We start from the raw sequence: 21,303 nt of genomic DNA on the forward strand, positions 1-21,303 counted from the left end.
ATGAACGATGGTTGGTACACATGAACGATGGTTGGTACACATGAACGATGGTTGGTACACATGAACGATGGTTGGTACACATGAACGAGGGTTGGTACACATGAACGATAGTTGGTACACATGAACGATGGTTGGTACACATGAACGATGGTTGGTACACATGAACGATGGTTGGTACATAGGAATGATGGTTGGTACACATGAACGATGGTTGGTACATAGGAACGATGGTTGGTACACATGAACGATGGTTGGTACACATGAACGATGGTTGGTACATAGGAACGATGGTTGGTACATAGGAACGATGGTTGGTACATAGGAACGATGGTTGGTACACATGAACGATGGTTGGTACATAGGAACGATGGTTGGTACATAGGAACGATGGTTGGTACACATGAACGATGGTTGGTACATAGGAACGATGGTTGGTACATAGGAACGATGGTTGGTACATAGGAACGATGGTTGGTACATAGGAACGGTGGTTGGTACACATGAACGATGGTTGGTACATAGGAACGATGGTTGGTACATAGAAACGATGGTTGGTACATAGGAACGATGGTTGGTACACATGAACGATGGTTGGTACATAGGAACGATGGTTGGTACATAGGAACGATGGTTGGTACACATGAACGATGGTTGGAACATAGGAACGATGGTTGGTGCACATGAACGATGGTTGGTACATAGGAACGATGGTTGGTACATAGGAACGATGGTTGGTACACATGAACGATGGTTGGTACATAGGAACGATGGTTGGTACATAGGAACGATGGTTGGTACATAGGAACGATGGTTGGTACACATGAACGATGGTTGGTGCATAGGAACGATGGTTGGTACATAGGAACAATGGTTGGTACACATGAACGATGGTTGGTACATAGGAGCGATGGTTGGTACATAGGAACGATGGTTGGTACACATGAACGATGGTTGGTACATAGGAACGATGGTTGGTACACATGAACGATGGTTGGTACATAGGAACGATGGTTGGTACATAGGAACGATGGTTGGTACACATGAACGATGGTTGGTACATAGGAACGATGGTTGGTACATAGGAACGATGGTTGGTACACATGAACGATGGTTGGTACATAGGAACGATGGTTGGTACACATGAACGATGGTTGGTACATAGGAACGATGGTTGGTACATAGGAACGATGGTTGGTACACATGAACGATGGTTGGTACATAGGAACGATGGTTGGTACACATGAACGATGGTTGGTACATAGGAACGATGGTTGGTACATAGGAACGATGGTTGGTACACATGAACGATGGTTGGTACATAGGAACGATGGTTGGTACATAGGAACGATGGTTGGTACACATGAACGATGGTTGGTACATAGGAACGATGGTTGGTACATAGGAACGATGGTTGGTACACATGAACGATGGTTGGTACATAGGAACGATGGTTGGTACATAGGAACGATGGTTGGTACACATGAACGATGGTTGGTACATAGGAACGATGGTTGGTACATAGGAACGATGGTTGGTACACATGAACGATGGTTGGTACATAGGAACGATGGTTGGTACATAGGAACGATGGTTGGTACATAGGAACGATGGTTGGTACACATGAACGATGGTTGGTACATAGGAACGATGGTTGGTACATAGGAACGATGGTTGGTACACATGAACGATGGTTGGTACATAGGAACGATGGTTGGTACATAGGAACGATGGTTGGTACACATGAACGATGGTTGGTACATAGGAACGATGGTTGGTACATAGGAACGATGGTTGGTACACATGAACGATGGTTGGTACATAGGAACGGTGGTTGGTACATAGGAACGATGGTTGGTACATAGGAACGATGGTTGGTACATAGGAACGATGGTTGGTACACATGAACGATGGTTGGTACATAGGAACGATGGTTGGTACATAGGAACGATGGTTGGTACACATGAACGATGGTTGGTACATAGGAACGATGGTTGGTACATAGGAACGATGGTTGGTACATAGGAACGATGGTTGGTACACATGAACGATGGTTGGTACATAGGAACGATGGTTGGTACATAGGAACGATGGTTGGTACATAGGAACGATGGTTGGTACATAGGAACGATGGTTGGTACATAGGAACGATGGTTGGTACATAGGAACGATGGTTGGTACACATGAACGATGGTTGGTACATAGGAACGATGGTTGGTACACAGGAAGACAGGTGGGCACGCAGTGACACAGGTGGGTACAAAGGTGAGACAAGGTGGGCAGAGTTACTTCACAGTGCAAAAATTCCCTTTCGAACAGCAACCAAAAGTCAGGGGTTCAGGTGTTAGTTCCTGGATTTTAACCTGAGCCGCGTCATCATGTATATGTCCTATGTATCTCTCACACATATTTATGCATGTTACTCATATCTCTGTAAGTCACACATCTGTATGATGCTCATTCCTCTCAAGAAAATCTTTATGTCAAGGTTAGGAAACGTCTGGGTTAGGAAAGTATTTCCTAAGACAGTCGGGTTAATTGGCACACTGTGAATGGGCAGTTTTCCCTTCCGTGGGTGGTTATGGGTGTGGTCTCTCCATAAGGGCATGCTTGATGGTGCTCAAGGTCCCTTGATTTACTGGTTCAGTCAAATCACTAATATATATGTATATACAGGAGAGACAGATGGATATGTTAGCTAAATTGGACACAGATGCAATATGACATTTTATCGTGGTAATGTTTCGTTCTTCAGAGGATTTGTCAAGCTGAGGTCCTGGAAGCCCACACGGGAGCTACCTGCTGGAATGAAATATTTTTACCTAGGAAAAGACAGATAGCAGAGGACTTTACCTCAGCTATATGCTGGAAAGAACTCTTCACCTTTACCTTGGGACAGACAGATACCAGTGAACCCTACGGTTTCTACCGAGGCTACGTACTGAGAACTAGCTCCTTCTCTTGAGTTTCATTACTATCATGTATTATCTAGATGTTTGAGGAAAGGATAGTAAAACAGAAGGCTCTCTCCGCACCCTCCACTTCCCGTAGCCACTGCCGGTATGAAATTAAAAAAATACCATATAATTCTGAACAATGAGGAGTTTTCAATAGAGTTGGAAGTATTTATAAGGAATTTGCTACGACTACATCTACTTATCTGTTCTCTTAGCAGCGTAACTTTCAGTGTAACTCTCCTGCTACAACAGAACTGTGATTATCAGTATAATAATAATAATAATAATAATAATAATAATAATAATAATAATAATAATAATAATAATAATAATAATAATAATAATAATAATATATCTTTATTTCTACCAGTACATGTACAAGATATACAGACCATAGTTGACATCAATGACATACTACTATATAGAAAGCCGTTTGTTTTGCAGAGCATTTCCCGCAAATTATATCAATTTTGTCCCAGGATGCGACCCACACCAGTCCACTAACACCCAGGTACATCTTCAGCTTACCACTGACTCCTCTTCCTGATACATGCAAGTGGACGAGCACCACTGTTAAGACTACCACAATCACCACTGTTAAAGGTTAAAAAGGGCACAATACCATGACTGGAACAATACACATATAACCCGCACACAGAAAACTTAGACTTACGGCGACGTTTCGGTCCTATTTGAACCATTAATTAGTTCCTATTGCTATCTGTACTTCTACCACTACTAGTACTGACATCGGTAACTCACTGCTCCTGAAGATCGAAATGAACTACGGCAGTATCAACAATCTACTGATCATTGCTTGCCTCTGCATACTGTCTTGCTTATTGCTACGTTTGTAAAGTACTTGGCCAGGTAGTTCTTCAATGCTTGCACTAGTTTCACGTTTACAGCTTCAGCGGGGAATTTGATTCATTCTGCTATAATTTTATTTGCTTCATTTTGCTATAATTCCATTTGCTTCATTCTGCTATAATTCCATTTGCTTCATTCTGCTATAATTCCATTTGCTTCATTCTGCTATAATTCTATTTGCTTCATTTTGCTATAATTCCATTTGCTTCATTCTGCTATAATTCTATTTGCTTCATTCTGCTATAATTCCATTTACTTCATTTTGCTATAATTCCATTTGCTTCATTCTGCTATAATTCCATTTGCTTCATTTTGCTATAATTCCATTTGCTTCATTTTGCTATAATTCCATTTGCATCATTCTGCTATAATTCCATTTGCACCATTCTGCTATAATTCCATTTGCTTCATTCTGCTATAATTCCATTTGCTTCATTTTGCTATAATTCCATTTGCTTCATTCTGCTATAATTTCATTTGCTTCATTCTGCTATAATTTCATTTGCTTCATTCTGCTATAATTCCATTTGCTTTATTATGCTATAATTCCATTTGCAAAAAAAAAAAATGACTTTACATACGTTCATGTTGCATCACTTGTTTCGAGGTTTCTTTGCTTTACGTTAGTGTATGTATGTGTGTGTGTGTTTTAATAGTGTCTTGTGTCTGAGGTTTTGAAAACGTTTTGGTATGATAAGGATCTGAATGTTTGATCTCGTGGTCTCCGTTTCCCGTAATTGGGTTGGTAGCGCATTCATCTCACACACTGAGGTATGTGGTTCGATCCTCAGTACGGGTGGAAACATTAGGACGTGTTTCCTTAAGACACCGGCTGCCCATGTTCACCTAGCAGGAAAATAGGTACCTGGGTGTTAGTTGACTGGGGACAAAACTGACCTAATTTGTGGGATATGCTCAGCATAACAAGGAACTTTCTATATAGTAGTATGTCATTGATGTCAGCTATGGTCTGTATACCTTGTACATGTACTGGTAGAAATAAAGATTATTATTATTATTATTATTATTATTATTATTATTATTATTATTATTATTATTATTATTATTATTATTATTATTATTATTATTATAAGAGGGAAAAGATAGGATTCTTAGAGTGACGGTACGAGTTTGGTTGGCCCCTTTCTGTGCCTTCTCAGTGTATCTTCGTTCTGTATGTAACTTGGAGACCAAAAGTGGACGACACTTTCAAGTGGCGGACTGACAAGTGTATTATGGAGCCAATGTGGTGTCTGGTGCTGTGTGCTGGAAGGATGTAACTAAGGAATCTTATCATTATGTGTGGGCTATGTTAATCATGGTCGTTCCTCCAGTGTTCTTGGCTTCTCTTGTTTCAGTAAGATAACTCTTACTATTACTAGTAGTAATAATAATAATAAATACACATACACACCCGCAGATGCTACGGACAATTTAGCTCCAAGGCGACCTTGTTCAATAATAAATCTTGTACAAGAAGACAATCCAGTTTCGCCTCAAGATGCCTCACCCCAGGAGCTAGTCTCTCTCATCCCGTCCTATCCTCCCTTTACCTCTTCCTGTCTTGCTGTCCCTACCCTCCCTACCACCCTACCACCCTGGTAAGTACACAGCAAGGGTGTGTCTCCCCTGGACGAGTTTTTATAAGTATGTGCAGCAATGATAAGAGGTCACTTATATACACACACACACACACAAGCTGAACATCAGCTGTATGTAATTGAACCTTGAATTGTATTGTTGTGATACCATCTCTGCATCCTGCCTCCACAACCTTGCTCTTGCTAGGTGTTTCATCTCACTAACACCAATGACTGTCGTTAAGAAGGTCAACAGGAGCCTCTATGTCAGAGAGAGAGAGAGAGCCAACGTAAACACACCACTGGGATTTTTATTGTATTCAAAGTAAGTTACGGGCAGATACAAGCATATATAAATACAGTTACATATTATCATACATAGCAACATATGTGTAGATTATCCACCAGGACAACCCAAAAAAGTCAAAGTAACTTACTGTTTCTTGTAGTGTTTTTGTAGTGATTTACCAGACTACCGTAAACACCTGTTCAGGGTCCTGGTGACTTCTTTTTCACGTTAAAAGGACCAGGTTAGGTAAGCTTGGTCATCAAACAGGACAAGTGTTTCCTGGCACAGCTCTTGGTCATATGATGAACCGCTTCGGGTCATCTGACCGAAGCCTTCTACTGGCTTACCCCTTCATCACTTTAAAAAATAAGATTATTGTATTGCAGCTACAACCTAAGTGTATCTTCATGTCTTCGTGTCTTGGTGTCTTCGTGTATTCGTGTCTTCGTGTATTCGTGTCTTCGTGAGCCTAAGGAACGTAGGTGCATAAATCAAGTGAGTTTGAATGTAACATTCGTATAACCTTTCGACAGCCAATAGCATTCGGAAATGCGCTTTTTTTTATTAAAAAAAGTTATTTGGTTTTACTAAAGGCTTGTGTTGATAAGAAAGACACCTGTGCAACAGTCAGGTATCTTTATTCCGAAGTACAGAGGATGCATTAGAAGCTTAACTAATTACATCGTCTTTACATCTGTATTTGACTGAAGAAGTCTACTCTGCAGTCGAAACCTTTCAGAATAAAGACATCTAACTGTTGTACATGTGTAAGAACCTAAGAAAGAAGGAACACTGCAGCAGGCCTACTGGTCCATGCGAGGCAGGTATCTTACTCAACGTGGCGGTACTGAATACCGCTATCATACTCTCACTCACGAAATCATAATAATGGCTTTGAGGGAACTTGAGCTAGAGTTCGTCACGGCCACGCTGGCGAGAGATTCGTTTTTAAAATCTTGCATTTGTGGCCACAGTGGTGGCCCATGCTAACCTTCCTATGGTGTATAAATATATCTAGTTGGATGAATTTCATTGTAGTCAGCTGGTCCAGTGGCTAGAGCGTCGGTTTGGAGTTTTATGACTCTCTGATCGCGGGTTCAATCCCCGCCCGTGGTATGTTGTGAGTGTTTTCAGGGAAAAGCTGAGTGACAACTCAATCTCACTTCAACATCTCTAGATCTTAAGGACACTGGCGGACCTACATTTTTGGGGCGCTGAAGTTTGAGCTGTTATGGGGTTACCATGGAAACCAGCAACCGCTAGGCCTACATGATACTTTAAATAATCTTTAATTTTTATTTTACCTATTAATTTTTATTGAATTGTACTATATTATTAATAATATTATTAAAAAAATTCAAATTTTTAAGAAATGTGGACTAAAGTCGCTTCTAGGGCCCCTCCGGGATTAGGGGCCCTCAAGCTTAAGCTTCATTAGTTCTGCTCCTGCTCAAGGAAGCTTCCCTGATGCCAATGACGGGAAGGGGGTCTTGATGGAAGGATTGGTACCTATTTTTCCCCATTCCTGCATCGACTCTAATTATATCCCATTTCTTATCTCCCATTTCAAACGGGGTTACCAATTCCCCATTAAATATAATCCTGTGTTTGTTACCCTAAAAAAATGGGAAAAAACTCGGCTCTTGTGCTCAGTTGACGTGACGGGGAGGAGTGACGCAAGTTCGATCCTCCGGTCTGATAATCGTGGCCCCGGTCACTGACCAGAGGCGAAAATTATTACCGAGAAAGGAAGGCTGGTTTTCCCGTAAGCATTGACAAGAGTAATGTTTACAAGATAATATTACAGGTCAGAAAAGAGAGAGAGAACGTTATATAATGAATGACGGGCTCAAGACAACATTTAACTCATTTACGAGCGAAATGTTCTCTGTGTTACTTCTCGGTATTGTTTGCGTCCCGCTGAGCGGATGCGGGAGAGAGATACGGACGAGGACCCAGCCAAAAGGGCGCTCACCAAAACCATAGGTTGCCTTGATAATATATGTGTAATAATGTTGGTAGAATTACTGACAATATGTTAGGTAAATGAATATACTGGCAGTTAAAGAGTGATTTTATTGTGGCAACGTTTCGTTCTCCAGGAGTTTTCGTCAAGCCGTAGCGGTTTGACAAAGCTCCTGCAGAGCGAAACGTTGCCACAATAAAAGGCATCATTAATTGTACATGTGCCCTTTTCTAAAGATATAATGCCACAACAGATATAGTTTAGTTACCCTATGGTTGGCTTGTTAATGGATTTAAAGCTTATCTACTATACGAGGGTCATTAATTAAGTCTACACGTAACCACCTGACAAGAATACTTCAGTCCCTTAAGTAGCGAATAAAGTTAAGTTAGGTTAGGTTAGGTTAGGTTAGGTTAGGTTAGGTTAGGTTAGGTTTGTCAGGTTAGGTTAGGTTAGGTTAGGTTAAGTTAGGTTAGGTTAGGTTAGGTTAGGTTAGGTTAGGTTAGGTTAGCTTTGTCAGGTTAGGTTAGGTTAGGTTAGGTTAGGTTAGGTTAGGTTAGGTTAGGTTAGTCAGGACACAGGACAAGTGTTTCCTGACGCGGGTCTTAGTCATATGATGACCCACAGCTGAAGCTTTTGGTCATCTGACCGGAGCCTTCCACTGGCTTACCACTTCACCCACTTCCCGAAGGGGCCCCAGAAGCCACTTTAGTCCACATTGCTTATAAATTTTGGGCCTACTGTATGAGAAGGGGTTGCGAAGGGGCCCCCATAACAGTTCAAGCTTCAGGGCCCCAAAAATCCAGGTCTCCCACTACCTGTATGAGAAACATAGCGAGACTCGGCCAAAATATTTTTATCGCCGTTCATGCAAATATAAAAAACGATAATCCAGTGAAATCGCTTATCGGGAGCGCTTTTCATTTCTCCATTCTAAAGGTCAGCCAAAGACTGACCTTCCCTTAGGGTCAGAATTGATACTAAGTGTTTTGCAATGTGGCCTAGTTTGTGTGTTGCACCGTAACCCCTATTAACGTAGAGAGAGACGGGAAATAGTATTTGTAGGGGCATCTGGATATTGTTTGGTGCGTGGTTACTTAGGGAAGCACGAGATGAGACGCATGTTTGCGATATCTCGAGAATATTGTGTAAAAAAAACTTATGCCTTGTAAATCTCGCAATGTAAACAAAAGTTATTTCTCGTTTTCTATGCCATGTTTACAAGGGCATTCTTGAGTATTTTTCCTCGTTCCCTGCCCAGGTATGGGTTTCCGTCCGACTTAGATCATTTATAAGTTACACTGAAACGTTGTCATAAGCTTCACTCTCGTATGTGAGGTTTATTTGTGTATTTTTCCAGTCACGGTGTTGTGATTTTGTTCTTCAAGGAAGAGGGTAGCTTGTGTACCGCCCTCGTTCGCCACCCATGATCGCGTCATGCGTGCAACCTTGCCTCATGAACCCAGCAAAAATAAGGTCGCCCATGTGGATATCCTCACTTTTTCTGCTGGGTGCTGTGCTGACTTCACCTCTGTGACCCATTGACGTTGTTTCCAGCTACCCTTGTCATATCCTTGTGGCTCCAGTATGACCTTGACTCTAGTTGCCTTAACCTCGAATCTGTGACCCTCAAGACATGACCTTGTCTATTGGTCCCTTCTAGTACATGTCAACAAGTAATTGCTACGACCTCAACAGACATATAGAAATATAACACGACTCTCCAAGTCATTAAATATTGAAGAACTAATTTAGAATCTCAAGGGACGTGGTAGTTCCTCTCTCTAGAGTCTAGAATGTTATGAATTAATCTCAGATGCGTCTAAGGGATGTCTAATGGGATTCTTGCAACTTCTTATGATATTCTCGTAACATTCTTGAGACATCCCCTTGGCATTCTTAATTCAGCGCTTGAGAAACGGAAGCAAAACAAGTTCGATCCCAGAAAACAGGTCGGGTAGGTGCAGTTCACACCCACTGAAAGAGATCTTAATGCCAAAGATTTGCTTTTATTCGTGAAATATATGCTGAATAAGGTCAAAGAATGTGTGTGTTGCAGTTTTCAATACCTTGACGGTCGGTCTCCTTCCACCGTGTTCGTGACATGTTGTTGCAGAGATTGCAATGTTTGGGACTTTCTCTATGACGAGGATACGCCTATTTGTGGGTGCCACGCCCACAGATACTTGCGCAGCTACCACAGATAGTGCCATGCCCATTGGTACTACTAGGTATCATGCCAACAGATACTAGCGTCATTCCCACAGATATTTCTGTCATACCCACAGATACTGGTGCCAGGATCACAGATATTACTGTCATTCTCCATAGATACTTGTTCCTTACTCATATTTACTAATGCAGGCTCACAGACACTAGTGTCATGACCACAGTGCCACGCCCACAGATCATATCATGCTGAAATATATTCTCCCAGTTTTCAGTTTCCAGTGAGCCAACACCGACGTCAGACTCCATAAAAAATTATTACATATTAAAACGTGATTCCATAACAACATTCTACCCACAGCCAGTTTTTTTTTTCCACTGCTATATCATTCCACATCCCATGCCATCTTTCTTACACTCTATCCTTCCCTAATCCTTCACAGTCATTATCCTTTTAGTGAATATCAATAAATGTGATACCGACTGTTACCCCCCACATACTGTGTTGTGATCAAGCTCTCGGGACCGAAAGTATCCCATTATACATGTCCTAAATTCATTACATTTTCTTCTTTCCCCATATTTATACTCTGTCCTTCCCTATTCCATACCTAAATAATTCCTGCCATTCTTCTTACGGTCTACCCTACTCCCCAAAAATTCATTTCTCTTTTTTAAGTAGCGCAGTTACTGTCCGTGAATTTGTATAAGACACAGTTACCTTCAAAGTATCTTTAAGTATCACAACCAATGATACATATATACATATAAACATATATACATATATACACCGAGAGATGCACGTCTCTCATTGTATATACACTGAAGGGTGAGTAGCTCTTAATGTATATACACCGAGAGGTATACATATATACACACACACGGAGACATATACATCCCTCGGTGTACATATATACACTGAGAATTTATATTGATCACTATTTTCAGTATTAAAGTATTCTTGACTGGTGGTGTACAGGTGACCTGCAGCCTTAATGACCCTCGTGAACTAGATAGGCTTCAAACCCACTTGACCAACAAGCCAACCGTGGTTATGCAGAGCATTTCCGGGAGGAAACGTGAAGGGCAGAAACGTGCCACACCCACTCCATATGTGATTATGTGGCCGAGATTTTCAATTGCGAGTGTCCAGGGTAGAATGAAGATAATTTTTTTTTCTTTAAGGTCTAAGTTCCATTGTTAAATTTCACTCGCGTTAATCAGAGCTTCGAAAAGGAATCAGAGACCTTGAAGCTCACAGCCGAAAGGACCCAGGTTAGATTCTCGGGTGCGACGAGACCTATGGGCAAATCTCCTTATACCTTTTGCCCCTGTTCACCTAGCAGTAAATAGGTACTTGGGTGTTACACCCCTTTATACGTGCCGTCCATGTTCACTTAGCAGTAAATAGGTACTTGGTTCTTAGGCCCCTTTAACTAGCTGTCTATGCTCACCTAGCAGTAAATAGGTACCTCGATGTTAGTCCTCTTTACACCTGACATCCAGGTTCACCTAGCAGTAAACAGGTACCTGGTTGTTAGCCCCCTTCAACTTGCTGTCCATGTTCACCTAGCAGTAAACAGGTACCTGGGTGTTAGTCCCCTTTACACCTGCCGTCCATGTTCACCTAGCAGTAAATAGGTACCTGGGTGTTAGTCACCTTTACACCAGCTGCCCATGTTTTCCTAGCAGTAACTAGGCAGCCGAGACAGAATAAATTGCTGTCACATTTCTCTACGATTACAATTATAGAAGGTTATTCTTGTCTGGTGGTAATATTCTTGTCTGGTGGTAATATTCTTGTCTGGTGGTAATATTCTTGTCTGGTGGTAATATTCTTGTCTGGTGGTAATATTCTTGTCTGGTGGTAATATTCTTGTCTGGTGGTAATATTCTTGTCTGGTGGTAATATTCTTGTCTGGTGGTAATATTCTTGTCTGGTGGTAATATTCTTGTCTGGTGGTAATATTCTTGTCTGGTGGTAATATTCTTGTCTGGTGGTAATATTCTTGTCTGGTGGTAATATTCTTGTCTGGTGGTAATATTCTTGTCTGGTGGTAATATTCTTGTCTGGTGGTAATATTCTTGTCTGGTGGTAATATTCTTGTCTGGTGGTAATATTCTTGTCTGGTGGTAATATTCTTGTCTGGTGGTAATATTCTTGTCTGGTGGTAATATTCTTGTCTGGTGGTAATATTCTTGTCTGGTGGTAATATTCTTGTCTGGTGGTAATATTCTTGTCTGGTGGTAATATTCTTGTCTGGTGGTAATATTCTTGTCTGGTGGTAATATTCTTGTCTGATGGTAATATTCTTGTCTGGTGGTAATATTCTTGTCTGGTGGTAATATTCTTGTCTGGTGGTAATATTCTTGTCTGGTGGTAATATTCTTGTCTGGTGGTAATATTCTTGTCTGGTGGTAATATTCTTGTCTGGTGGTAATATTCTTGTCTGGTGGTAATATTCTTGTCTGGTGGTAATATTCTTGTCTGGTGGTAATATTCTTGTCTGGTGGTAATATTCTTGTCTGGTGGTAATATTCTTGTCTGATGGTAATATTCTTGTCTGGTGGTAATATTCTTGTCTGGTGGTAATATTCTTGTCTGGTGGTAATATTCTTGTCTGGTGGTAATATTCTTGTCTGGTGGTAATATTCTTGTCTGGTGGTAATATTCTTGTCTGATGGTAATATTCTTGTCTGGTGGTAATATTCTTGTCTGGTGGTAATATTCTTGTCTGGTGGTAATATTCTTGTCTGGTGGTAATATTCTTGTCTGGTGGTAATATTCTTGTCTGGTGGTAATATTCTTGTCTGGTGGTAATATTCTTGTCTGATGGTAATATTCTTGTCTGGTGGTAATATTCTTGTCTGGTGGTAATATTCTTGTCTGGTGGTAATATTCTTGTCTGGTGGTAATATTCTTGTCTGGTGGTAATATTCTTGTCTGGTGGTAATATTCTTGTCTGGTGGTAATATTCTTGTCTGGTGGTAATATTCTTGTCTGGTGGTAATATTCTTGTCTGGTGGTAATATTCTTGTCTGGTGGTAATATTCTTGTCTGATGGTAATATTCTTGTCTGGTGGTAATATTCTTGTCTGGTGGTAATATTCTTGTCTGGTGGTAATATTCTTGTCTGGTGGTAATATTCTTGTCTGGTGGTAATATTCTTGTCTGGTGGTAATATTTTTGTCTGGTGGTAATATTCTTGTCTGGTGGTAATATTCTTGTCTGGTGGTAATATTCTTGTCTGGTGGTAATATTCTTGTCTGGTGGTAATATTCTTGTCTGGTGGTAATATTCTTGTCTGGTGGTAATATTCTTGTCTGGTGGTAATATTCTTGTCTGGTGTTAATATTCTTGTCTGGTGTTAATATTCTTGTCTGGTGGTAATATTCTTGTCTGGTGGTAATATTCTTGTCTGGTGGTAATATTCTTGTCTGGTGGTAATATTCTTGTCTGGTGGTAATATTCTTGTCTGGTGGTAATATTCTTGTCTGGTGGTAATATTCTTGTCTGGTGGTAATATTCTTATCTGGTGGTAATATTCTTGTCTGGTGGTAATATTCTTGTCTGGTGGTAATATTCTTGTCTGGTGGTAATATTGTTACGTGTTTTGCAAAAGGGAAATAAGTGCAACTAATTTGACATTTTATTGTGGCAACGTTTCGGTCTCCACAATAGAGTCGAAATATACAGATCAATTAATTTCAATTAATATTATTACATATGATTACATGTAGCGTTAATGACCCTAGTGTCGACGATAGGATTTAAGCCCTCCAACCAACCTATATAGTTCATTATGAAGGCAATTAGATCAGCTGTAATAGTATTATGTTTGAGAAGTCTCTCACATCAGCTTCCGGTACTTACCATTGTATCAACAAATCTTGTCAAGTTCGCCTGGTCACCATCGGGAGAAGACCCGGGCCGGGACAACACCTGCCAGCCTACTACAGTCTTGTCAAGACTATGGTGATCTTCAACTCCAAGGCTGAGGGACTAATTACCTCGTCTTTATATATACTGCTACAATCTTCCCATTGTGTCCTTGAATTTGTATTGATAGAGCCACTTGATGTTGCAATGTCTACAAATAAAGATATCCAGACCTCGGGTTCAAACCCCACCCGTGGTATGGTTTGTTTGCAATCGTGTCAATACGATTTCGTGAGCAAAGATACCCACATGTTGTATATATGTTCGATTCTTCATCAATAAATCTTACTCAGTATCTCGTCCTACAACACTTGCTTCAGTACTGTAACAAATATTTCTTGCTAAGGATGCTTAGTTTCTTCTTATAAAGTCTCCAACAATTTACATGCAGATATAATGAATTCTGGTGCTCTGAGACTGCGTATGTTAATGTATCAGAAGCAGCAGCGTCATATGCCTTTGTCCCACACAGAGGGAAGTACAAATATATAAGAGTAAACAGAGACAGAATCGTAATATCTTTGATGAATAAGACACAAGTGTAACACCTAAGTATTATGAAAGCGTTTCTCCAGCCAGTGATTTTTATCAATTCACTACAGAGATTATTTGAAGGTGTTGAAACTAGAGAAACAGAACAGTCTTCATAGTATACATACCCAAGTGTTTATGTTTTGGTCATCGACGTGTCGATATTGTATACCATAAATATTCTGGGGGATAATATTATTTTACTAGGAGATGACTGATTAAATTATAAGCTTCGTGGATGTAAGGACACGAGTGCATCCATACAGGATACCTTCATTGAATAGTTTTCATGTTTGTTACTTAAAAACGTAAATTCGAATTGAGAATGTTCGTGGTCCCGAGACTGTTTTTAATTTATGATATAAATTTCTCACGTATAATTTATGCATTATTAACACTCATGTTTGTATGACAAAACAATGGAATCTTTCGACAAGTCGCAATTTTTTTATATATTTTATTTAAAACACGACATAACAAGAATATGATACACTGTGACCATGGCCAAAATACATATAAACCATAACACAAAGGATAAACATTACACTCGCAATAAGCTTAATGCATATAAACAACTTAACATTAACTATAAAAGGGAAAATAACTTATACCATAAACAATACAATATAAATACACACTCCTACCTAAACACACACAATGCATAGCATATTATTAATGTTATTAGAACCCGAAGTCGCAATTACATACAAGTAACAAGTATTTCTCAGTGTCTGCTGCTGAATTCCATGAAATTGAGAACCTTCAGAAATAAATATGTTTTTATTTCGTTATCTTAATATAACTAGAACAGTTCAAGGGCCAAACTTTGAGCAAAGTCATATGGAAATACCGAGCCAGAACTTGGCCTCGAAAGAGGTGTGTGCCAACTACAAGCAGTATAAAAGACACAACTGAAGAGTTCCTTCAGTCAGTTTCTAGTGACAACACAACAAGCAACATGAACACTAAGGTAACTCAGATTCTCACTATACTATGGCAGCTATCTGCATTACAAATATGACTGATAAACAGTGAAAATACATGAAGGTTATATATGATAATAGAATCATGTTACAGATATTGATGGTGTTGGTGGTGGCAGCCGTGGCAGCAGCAGACAGCAGGGAAAGATTCGCTTATGGTCCCCCTCGAGTGAGTATCACTCAGTGGTTATCTTTATATATTGTAACTAAAGCTCTTGATATCACTACTAGCAAGACACGGATCTGGTTCGTCACAAAGAAAATCTTCATAAATAGAAATAAATAACAGTGTCAAAACTAATTAAAATTAGGAAAACAAGTCTAATTGATATTAGCTATAATACCAAGCCATATATAGATGCAATTATAAGACTCATTTCATTCAACAGACATTAATAACATTCCGTTATTTTGATTATTCAAAGGCATTCTCAGCTGAATCCTATGAGTCTAGTGAGGCTCGGTACAACTTCAACTATGCAGTGAAACACGAAGACTCCGGCAACGACTTCGGTCACCAGGAGACCCGCAACGGTGACGACACGAAGGGGTCGTACTACGTACAGCTTCCCGACGGTCGTCTGCAGACTGTGACTTACTTCGTGGACGGTGACTCAGGCTACGTGGCTGATGTCCAGTACCAGGGAGAAGCTCGCTACCCTGACTCTGATGAGTCTAGGGAGTACGCACCACCCAGGCCCCGATACTTTGCCCCTGATTCACATGAGTCTCGTGAGGCTCCTGTTTACTCCCCACCCAGACCCAGGCACTACTTCCGTGACTCTAATGAGTCAAAATAATCACTCCAGTGTCCATCATCATGATCAGTTCAAGATATTTCTGACAAAACTGTAAAATGTAAATAATGAATTTACCAGATGGACTATTCTTGTACTATTTATTATTATTTATTAAATAAACACAGAGCAATGATCATAGAATCTTTCCTAATCATTCTCTTTCTCAGCTACGAAATCCTGTGTAAATTTTAACTTACTAAATGAAGTATTTCTGCCTACATTTTTTTCATTCTCATGAACATTTAAGATAGCTGGTAATTTTTTCAAATTTATATTCTCTAATGGTAAGTAAAATAAGATAGGAGATGAACACAGACAAGCTTAGTGATGAGAGTAAGTAGAAGCTTAAGAAATTAAAGACATGAAGACAATTGAGAAGATGAAGTGTTGTAGGATGTAAATGAGTTGTGATTCTTTGAGACTGGCTGTGTCAGCAGATGGCTGTATAAAGGATGAGGTAAATCACAGATTAGTTGAGGAAAATAAGACTTGCTGGGGTTTCTAGGAAAGCTGCAAGAAAAAAGCTTATCAGTGGATGTAAAATAGGATATATCAGAGTATAAGGTTATGGCATTTATATTTATTTAAATCTTTGTCTTTGTAGCAGCAAATATATTGTTCTATATCTATTGAATCCGAAATCAAACTGGCGAGAATATCATACGCAGAAAAGGAATGGAAAAAACGTGTCTTGGTATGACAGGTCTAATTATAAAACTAAATGGTGCTATTGCACTGATGTTGGTTAAAAGATTTTGCTTTGAATGCTGCAGCAAATGGATCGAATATGCTGTATATATCGAGTCTCGGATTAAAGTGTAGCCAGAATGTCAAACAGAGAAAGAAGCATGAAGATAAATATGATAAGGTTGTGGGAAAGTATAACGAAGGAAATCAAAAGACGTATCGTAAGATAGTTTGTTAATGTATTTAGAACCGAGATGGATATGTTGATGGGGATTATGCATACACAAATAAGCCGCATATGGGAGAAATTTATAACGACGTTTCGGTTCGACGTAAACCATAACTAGTTAATGGTTCAACTCTGTCCGAAACGTCGTCATAAATTTTTCTCTCCTATGTTCGAGTTATTTGTGTATTGTTCCAATCAGGTATTCTTTTCGGGAACTATGTATGTATTTCGAGACGATGGAAGGAAGGGTACAGGATGCCCGAGGAACAGTTATAAAGATAGTGTGGAGGAGCTTTGAAAACTAGGATCGTGACCCACCAGCGGGCATATGCGTGTTACTGGAGGTGAGTATGTATTAGTGGAGGTGAGTAATTTTCACGAGGTTTATAAAAAGTAGTCGACCAAACTTGAGTTTATAGGAATTTACAGCGACTGAACTTTGACCAAAAGATGTTTCATTACCGTATTTTATTCTATATTTCTTGAAAACAGCTATGGTACAAGTTATGGTAGATGTGTATTCTTCTATTGGTCTTCAGCCCGGGAAACAAATCTGATTAATCTTCACACGCTGTGGACAGTGTAACAGGAATATTAAGTAAGCTTTCTCATGCTCAGATAACACATTAAGATATATTTTTGTGTTCTGAATTAATTTGGACTCTGTGTTTAATAGATATGTGGGGCAGCTGGCCAGCAGGTTGACCAGGCAAGTACTACCAGACGACCCTGGCCCCAAGGCCAGGCTCTGGGAGTACAAAAACACTAGGAACTCATCAAAGACATCTGCAAGTTTATTATATCAGAGCAACACTGAAGGCTAGTTCATGGAGAATATAAAATAACTGCAGTTTTTCTTAGACATCTATGTTTCTTCTCTGTATATCTGTTAATACAATACTGCTGCTGACATTGCAAAAGTTACGTCAGGTTATATATGCTCCTGAATATTTGGTGACTAGAGAGTGGCAAGCAAGAGGCAGTCAAAAAACTCTTTGGCAGCTGACCTCTCAACAAGGAATTATCAGAGTAAGAGTTAAGGCTAATGTTTCAACTCTGATCAACGAGAAATAAAATTAACTAATGCATCACTCGTTGAAGACTTTATTCCAAGAGTCCAGAATATCAACTATTCTCCGAGTGTCCTTCACTGGAATCTGTGGATTTGTATTCACTTATTGCAATCCTTTATTAAAAACTAAATGAATTGTGAAATGTGATTTTAAGGTTTTTACATGTTGGTTTTTATCACAAGGTGCCTCACATTGCGTAGACGAGCCCATCAAGCTTTCGAAGCTTGCTTAAGCTGGCCTTGAAAGCTGATTAGTCTCTCACAAGATAGCTTTTCTTGCAAGGTCCCAAATCTTGCACAGGCCGACCTCCTTCCCAAGGAAGGCTCCTTACAACAGCCCCACAGTGTAAAAATATGGACAGACTCAAAATCCAAATGTTACTGAAGAAGAGTATTCTTTCGTGCATCCAGAGGTCTGGTCACAGACCGGGCCCCGGGGGGGGGGCGTTGACCCCCGAAATCCTCTCCAGATAAACTCCAGGTATTTTACATATAAGTGATTAACAGTTAGGTCTCCTTAGTAACTGTTCGACAGTAAAATTTACAATCTACTCCTCTTGTTTCCACTTATTTGGTGCTGTATCCTAAATGACAGTGGGAGGTTATAACTAGGTGAAACTCAGTTTCATTATAAGTGAAATATAATGACAGTGGGAGGTTATAACTAGGTGAAACTCAGTTTCATTATAAGTGAAATATAATGACAGTGGGAGGTTATAACTAGGTGAAACTCAGTTTCATTATAAGTGAAATATAATGACAGTGGGAGGTTATAACTAGGTGAAACTCAGTTTCATTATAAGTGAAATATAATGACAGTGGGAGGTTATAACTAGGTGAAACTAGGTTTCATTATAAGTGAAATATAATGACAGTGGGAGGTTATAACTAGGTGAAACTCAGTTTCATTATAAGTGAAATATAATGACAGTGGGAGGTTATAACTAGGTGAAACTCAGTTTCATTATAAGTGAAATATAATGACAGTGGGAGGTTATAACTAGGTGAAACTCAGTTTCATTATAAGTGAAATATAATGACAGTGGGAGGTTATAACTAGGAGAAACTCAGTTTCATTATAAGTGAAATATAATGACAGTGGGAGGTTATAACTAGGAGAAACTCAGTTTCATTATAAAGTGAAATATAATGACAGTGGGAGGTTATAACTAGGAGAAACTCAGTTTCATTATAAAGTGAAATATAATGACAGTGGGAGGTTATAACTAGGAGAAACTCAGTTTCATTATAAAGTGAACAGTGGGAGGTTATAACTAGGTGAAACTCAGTTTCATTATAAGTGAAATATAATGACAGTGGGAGGTTATAACTAGGAGAAACTCAGTTTCATTATAAGTGAAATATAATGACAGTGGGAGGTTATAACTAGGAGAAACTCAGTTTCATTATAAGTGAAATATAATGACAGTGGGAGGTTATAACTAGGTGAAACTCAGTTTCATTATAAAGTGAAATATAATGACAGTGGGAGGTTATAACTAGGTGAAACTCAGTTTCATTATAAGTGAAATATAATGACAGTGGGAGGTTATAACTAGGAGAAACTCAGTTTCATTATAAAGTGAAATATAATGACAGTGGGAGGTTATAACTAGGTGAAACTCAGTTTCATTATAAGTGAAATATAATGACAGTGGGAGGTTATAACTAGGAGAAACTCAGTTTCATTATAAGTGAAATATAATGACAGTGGGAGGTTATAACTAGGAGAAACTCAGTTTCATTATAAAGTGAAATATAATGACAGTGGGAGGTTATAACTAGGAGAAACTCAGTTTCATTATAAGTGAAATATAATGACAGTGGCAGGTTATAACTAGGAGAAACTCAGTTTCATTATAAGTGAAATATAATGACAGTGGGAGGTTATAACTAGGTGAAACTCAGTTTCATTATAAGTGAAATATAATGACAGTGGGAGGTTATAACTAGGTGAAACTCAGTTTCATTATAAGTGAAATATAAAGACAGTGGGAGGTTATAACTAGGTGAAACTCAGTTTCATTATAAAATGGAATACAATGACACTGGCAGGTTATAAATAGCAGAAAATTCACAGTTTCATTATAAAATGAAACACAATGACACTGGCAGGTTATAACTAGCAGAAAACTTTCACAGGTTCATCACCTAAACATTCCCAGCCATGATAATGAACACTGACACAGGTGCTCGTGCAATTTTCAATAGCAATTACTTTACAGGTGTTATCATGGCAGGAACACTTACATTAACAAGTGTTTTCTCGTGAACGCACTTTTCCATTTATTTTTATACAGCAGCACTTTTTATGCCGTTGAATATATAGTTTTTTTTTTTCCTTGCCATAGTTCATTATAGAGCTACGGTGTCCCGTGGTTGTGTTGGCAGCGCACTTGCCTTGTACAGTGCCAGTGGTTCAATCCCCGGCACGGGTGGAAATATTGAGGGTGTATTCTTACACTTGTTGTCCCTGTTCACCTAGCAGTAAGTAGGTACCTGGGTGTTAGTCACCTTACACTTGTTGTCCCTGTTCACCTAGCAGTAAGTAGGTACCTGGGTGTTAGTTACCTTACACTTGCTGTTCCTGTTCACCTAGCAGTAAGTAGGTACCTGGGTGTTAGTCACCTTACACTTGCTGTTCCTGTTCACCTAGCAGTAAGTAGGTACCTGGGTGTTAGTCACCTTACACTTGCTGTTCCTGTTCACCTAGCAGTGAGTAGGTACCTGGGTGTTAGTCACCTTACACTTGCTGTTCCTGTTCACCTAGCAGTGAGTAGGTACCTGGGTGTTAGTCACCTTACACTTGCTGTTCCTGTTCACCTAGCAGTAAGTAGGTATCTGGGTGTTAGTCACTTTACACCTGCTGTCTTTGTTCACCGAGCAAGTAAGTAGGTACCTGGGGGTTAGTCGACTGGTGTGGGTGGCATCCTGGGGGACAAGATTGAAGAACAACAATGGAAATAAGACAGACAGTCCTCGATGACGTACTGACTTTCTTAGGCTAACCTGGCTTGCTAACCCTCCCTACACCGGGTTAAAAATCCCAGCAAAACTTACCACATCCCTGGATAATATCCCAAAGAGTCGAATATCAACCAGGTACCTATTTAGTGCTAGGTGAGCGACGGAAAATAGATGTAAGGAAGCTTGGATACACATCGCTCTGCCCAGGATGCAATGTTGATAAGCAGGTATACACCTGTTTACTGCAACAATTGTAGAGAGACTTA

The 21,303-nt window shown here is 39.6% G+C and overlaps 1 protein-coding gene across 1 annotated transcript; it reads left to right on the forward strand.

Annotated features, from left to right (window-relative positions):
- The first annotated feature begins 15,243 nt into the window (after window positions 1–15,243).
- LOC128699768 (pro-resilin-like) lies at window positions 15,244–16,208 on the forward strand. Its single transcript, XM_070102343.1, has 3 exons — window positions 15,244–15,269; window positions 15,377–15,451; window positions 15,708–16,208. The coding sequence occupies exons 1-3, from the start codon at window positions 15,258–15,260 to the stop codon at window positions 16,080–16,082; spliced, it is 462 nt and encodes a 153-aa protein (XP_069958444.1). The 5' UTR covers window positions 15,244–15,257; the 3' UTR covers window positions 16,083–16,208.
- The last annotated feature ends 5,095 nt before the right edge of the window (window positions 16,209–21,303 follow it).

Source organism: Cherax quadricarinatus, chromosome 81, assembly GCF_038502225.1.
Source record: "Cherax quadricarinatus isolate ZL_2023a chromosome 81, ASM3850222v1, whole genome shotgun sequence".
Classification (NCBI taxonomy): Eukaryota; Metazoa; Arthropoda; class Malacostraca; order Decapoda; family Parastacidae; genus Cherax; species Cherax quadricarinatus.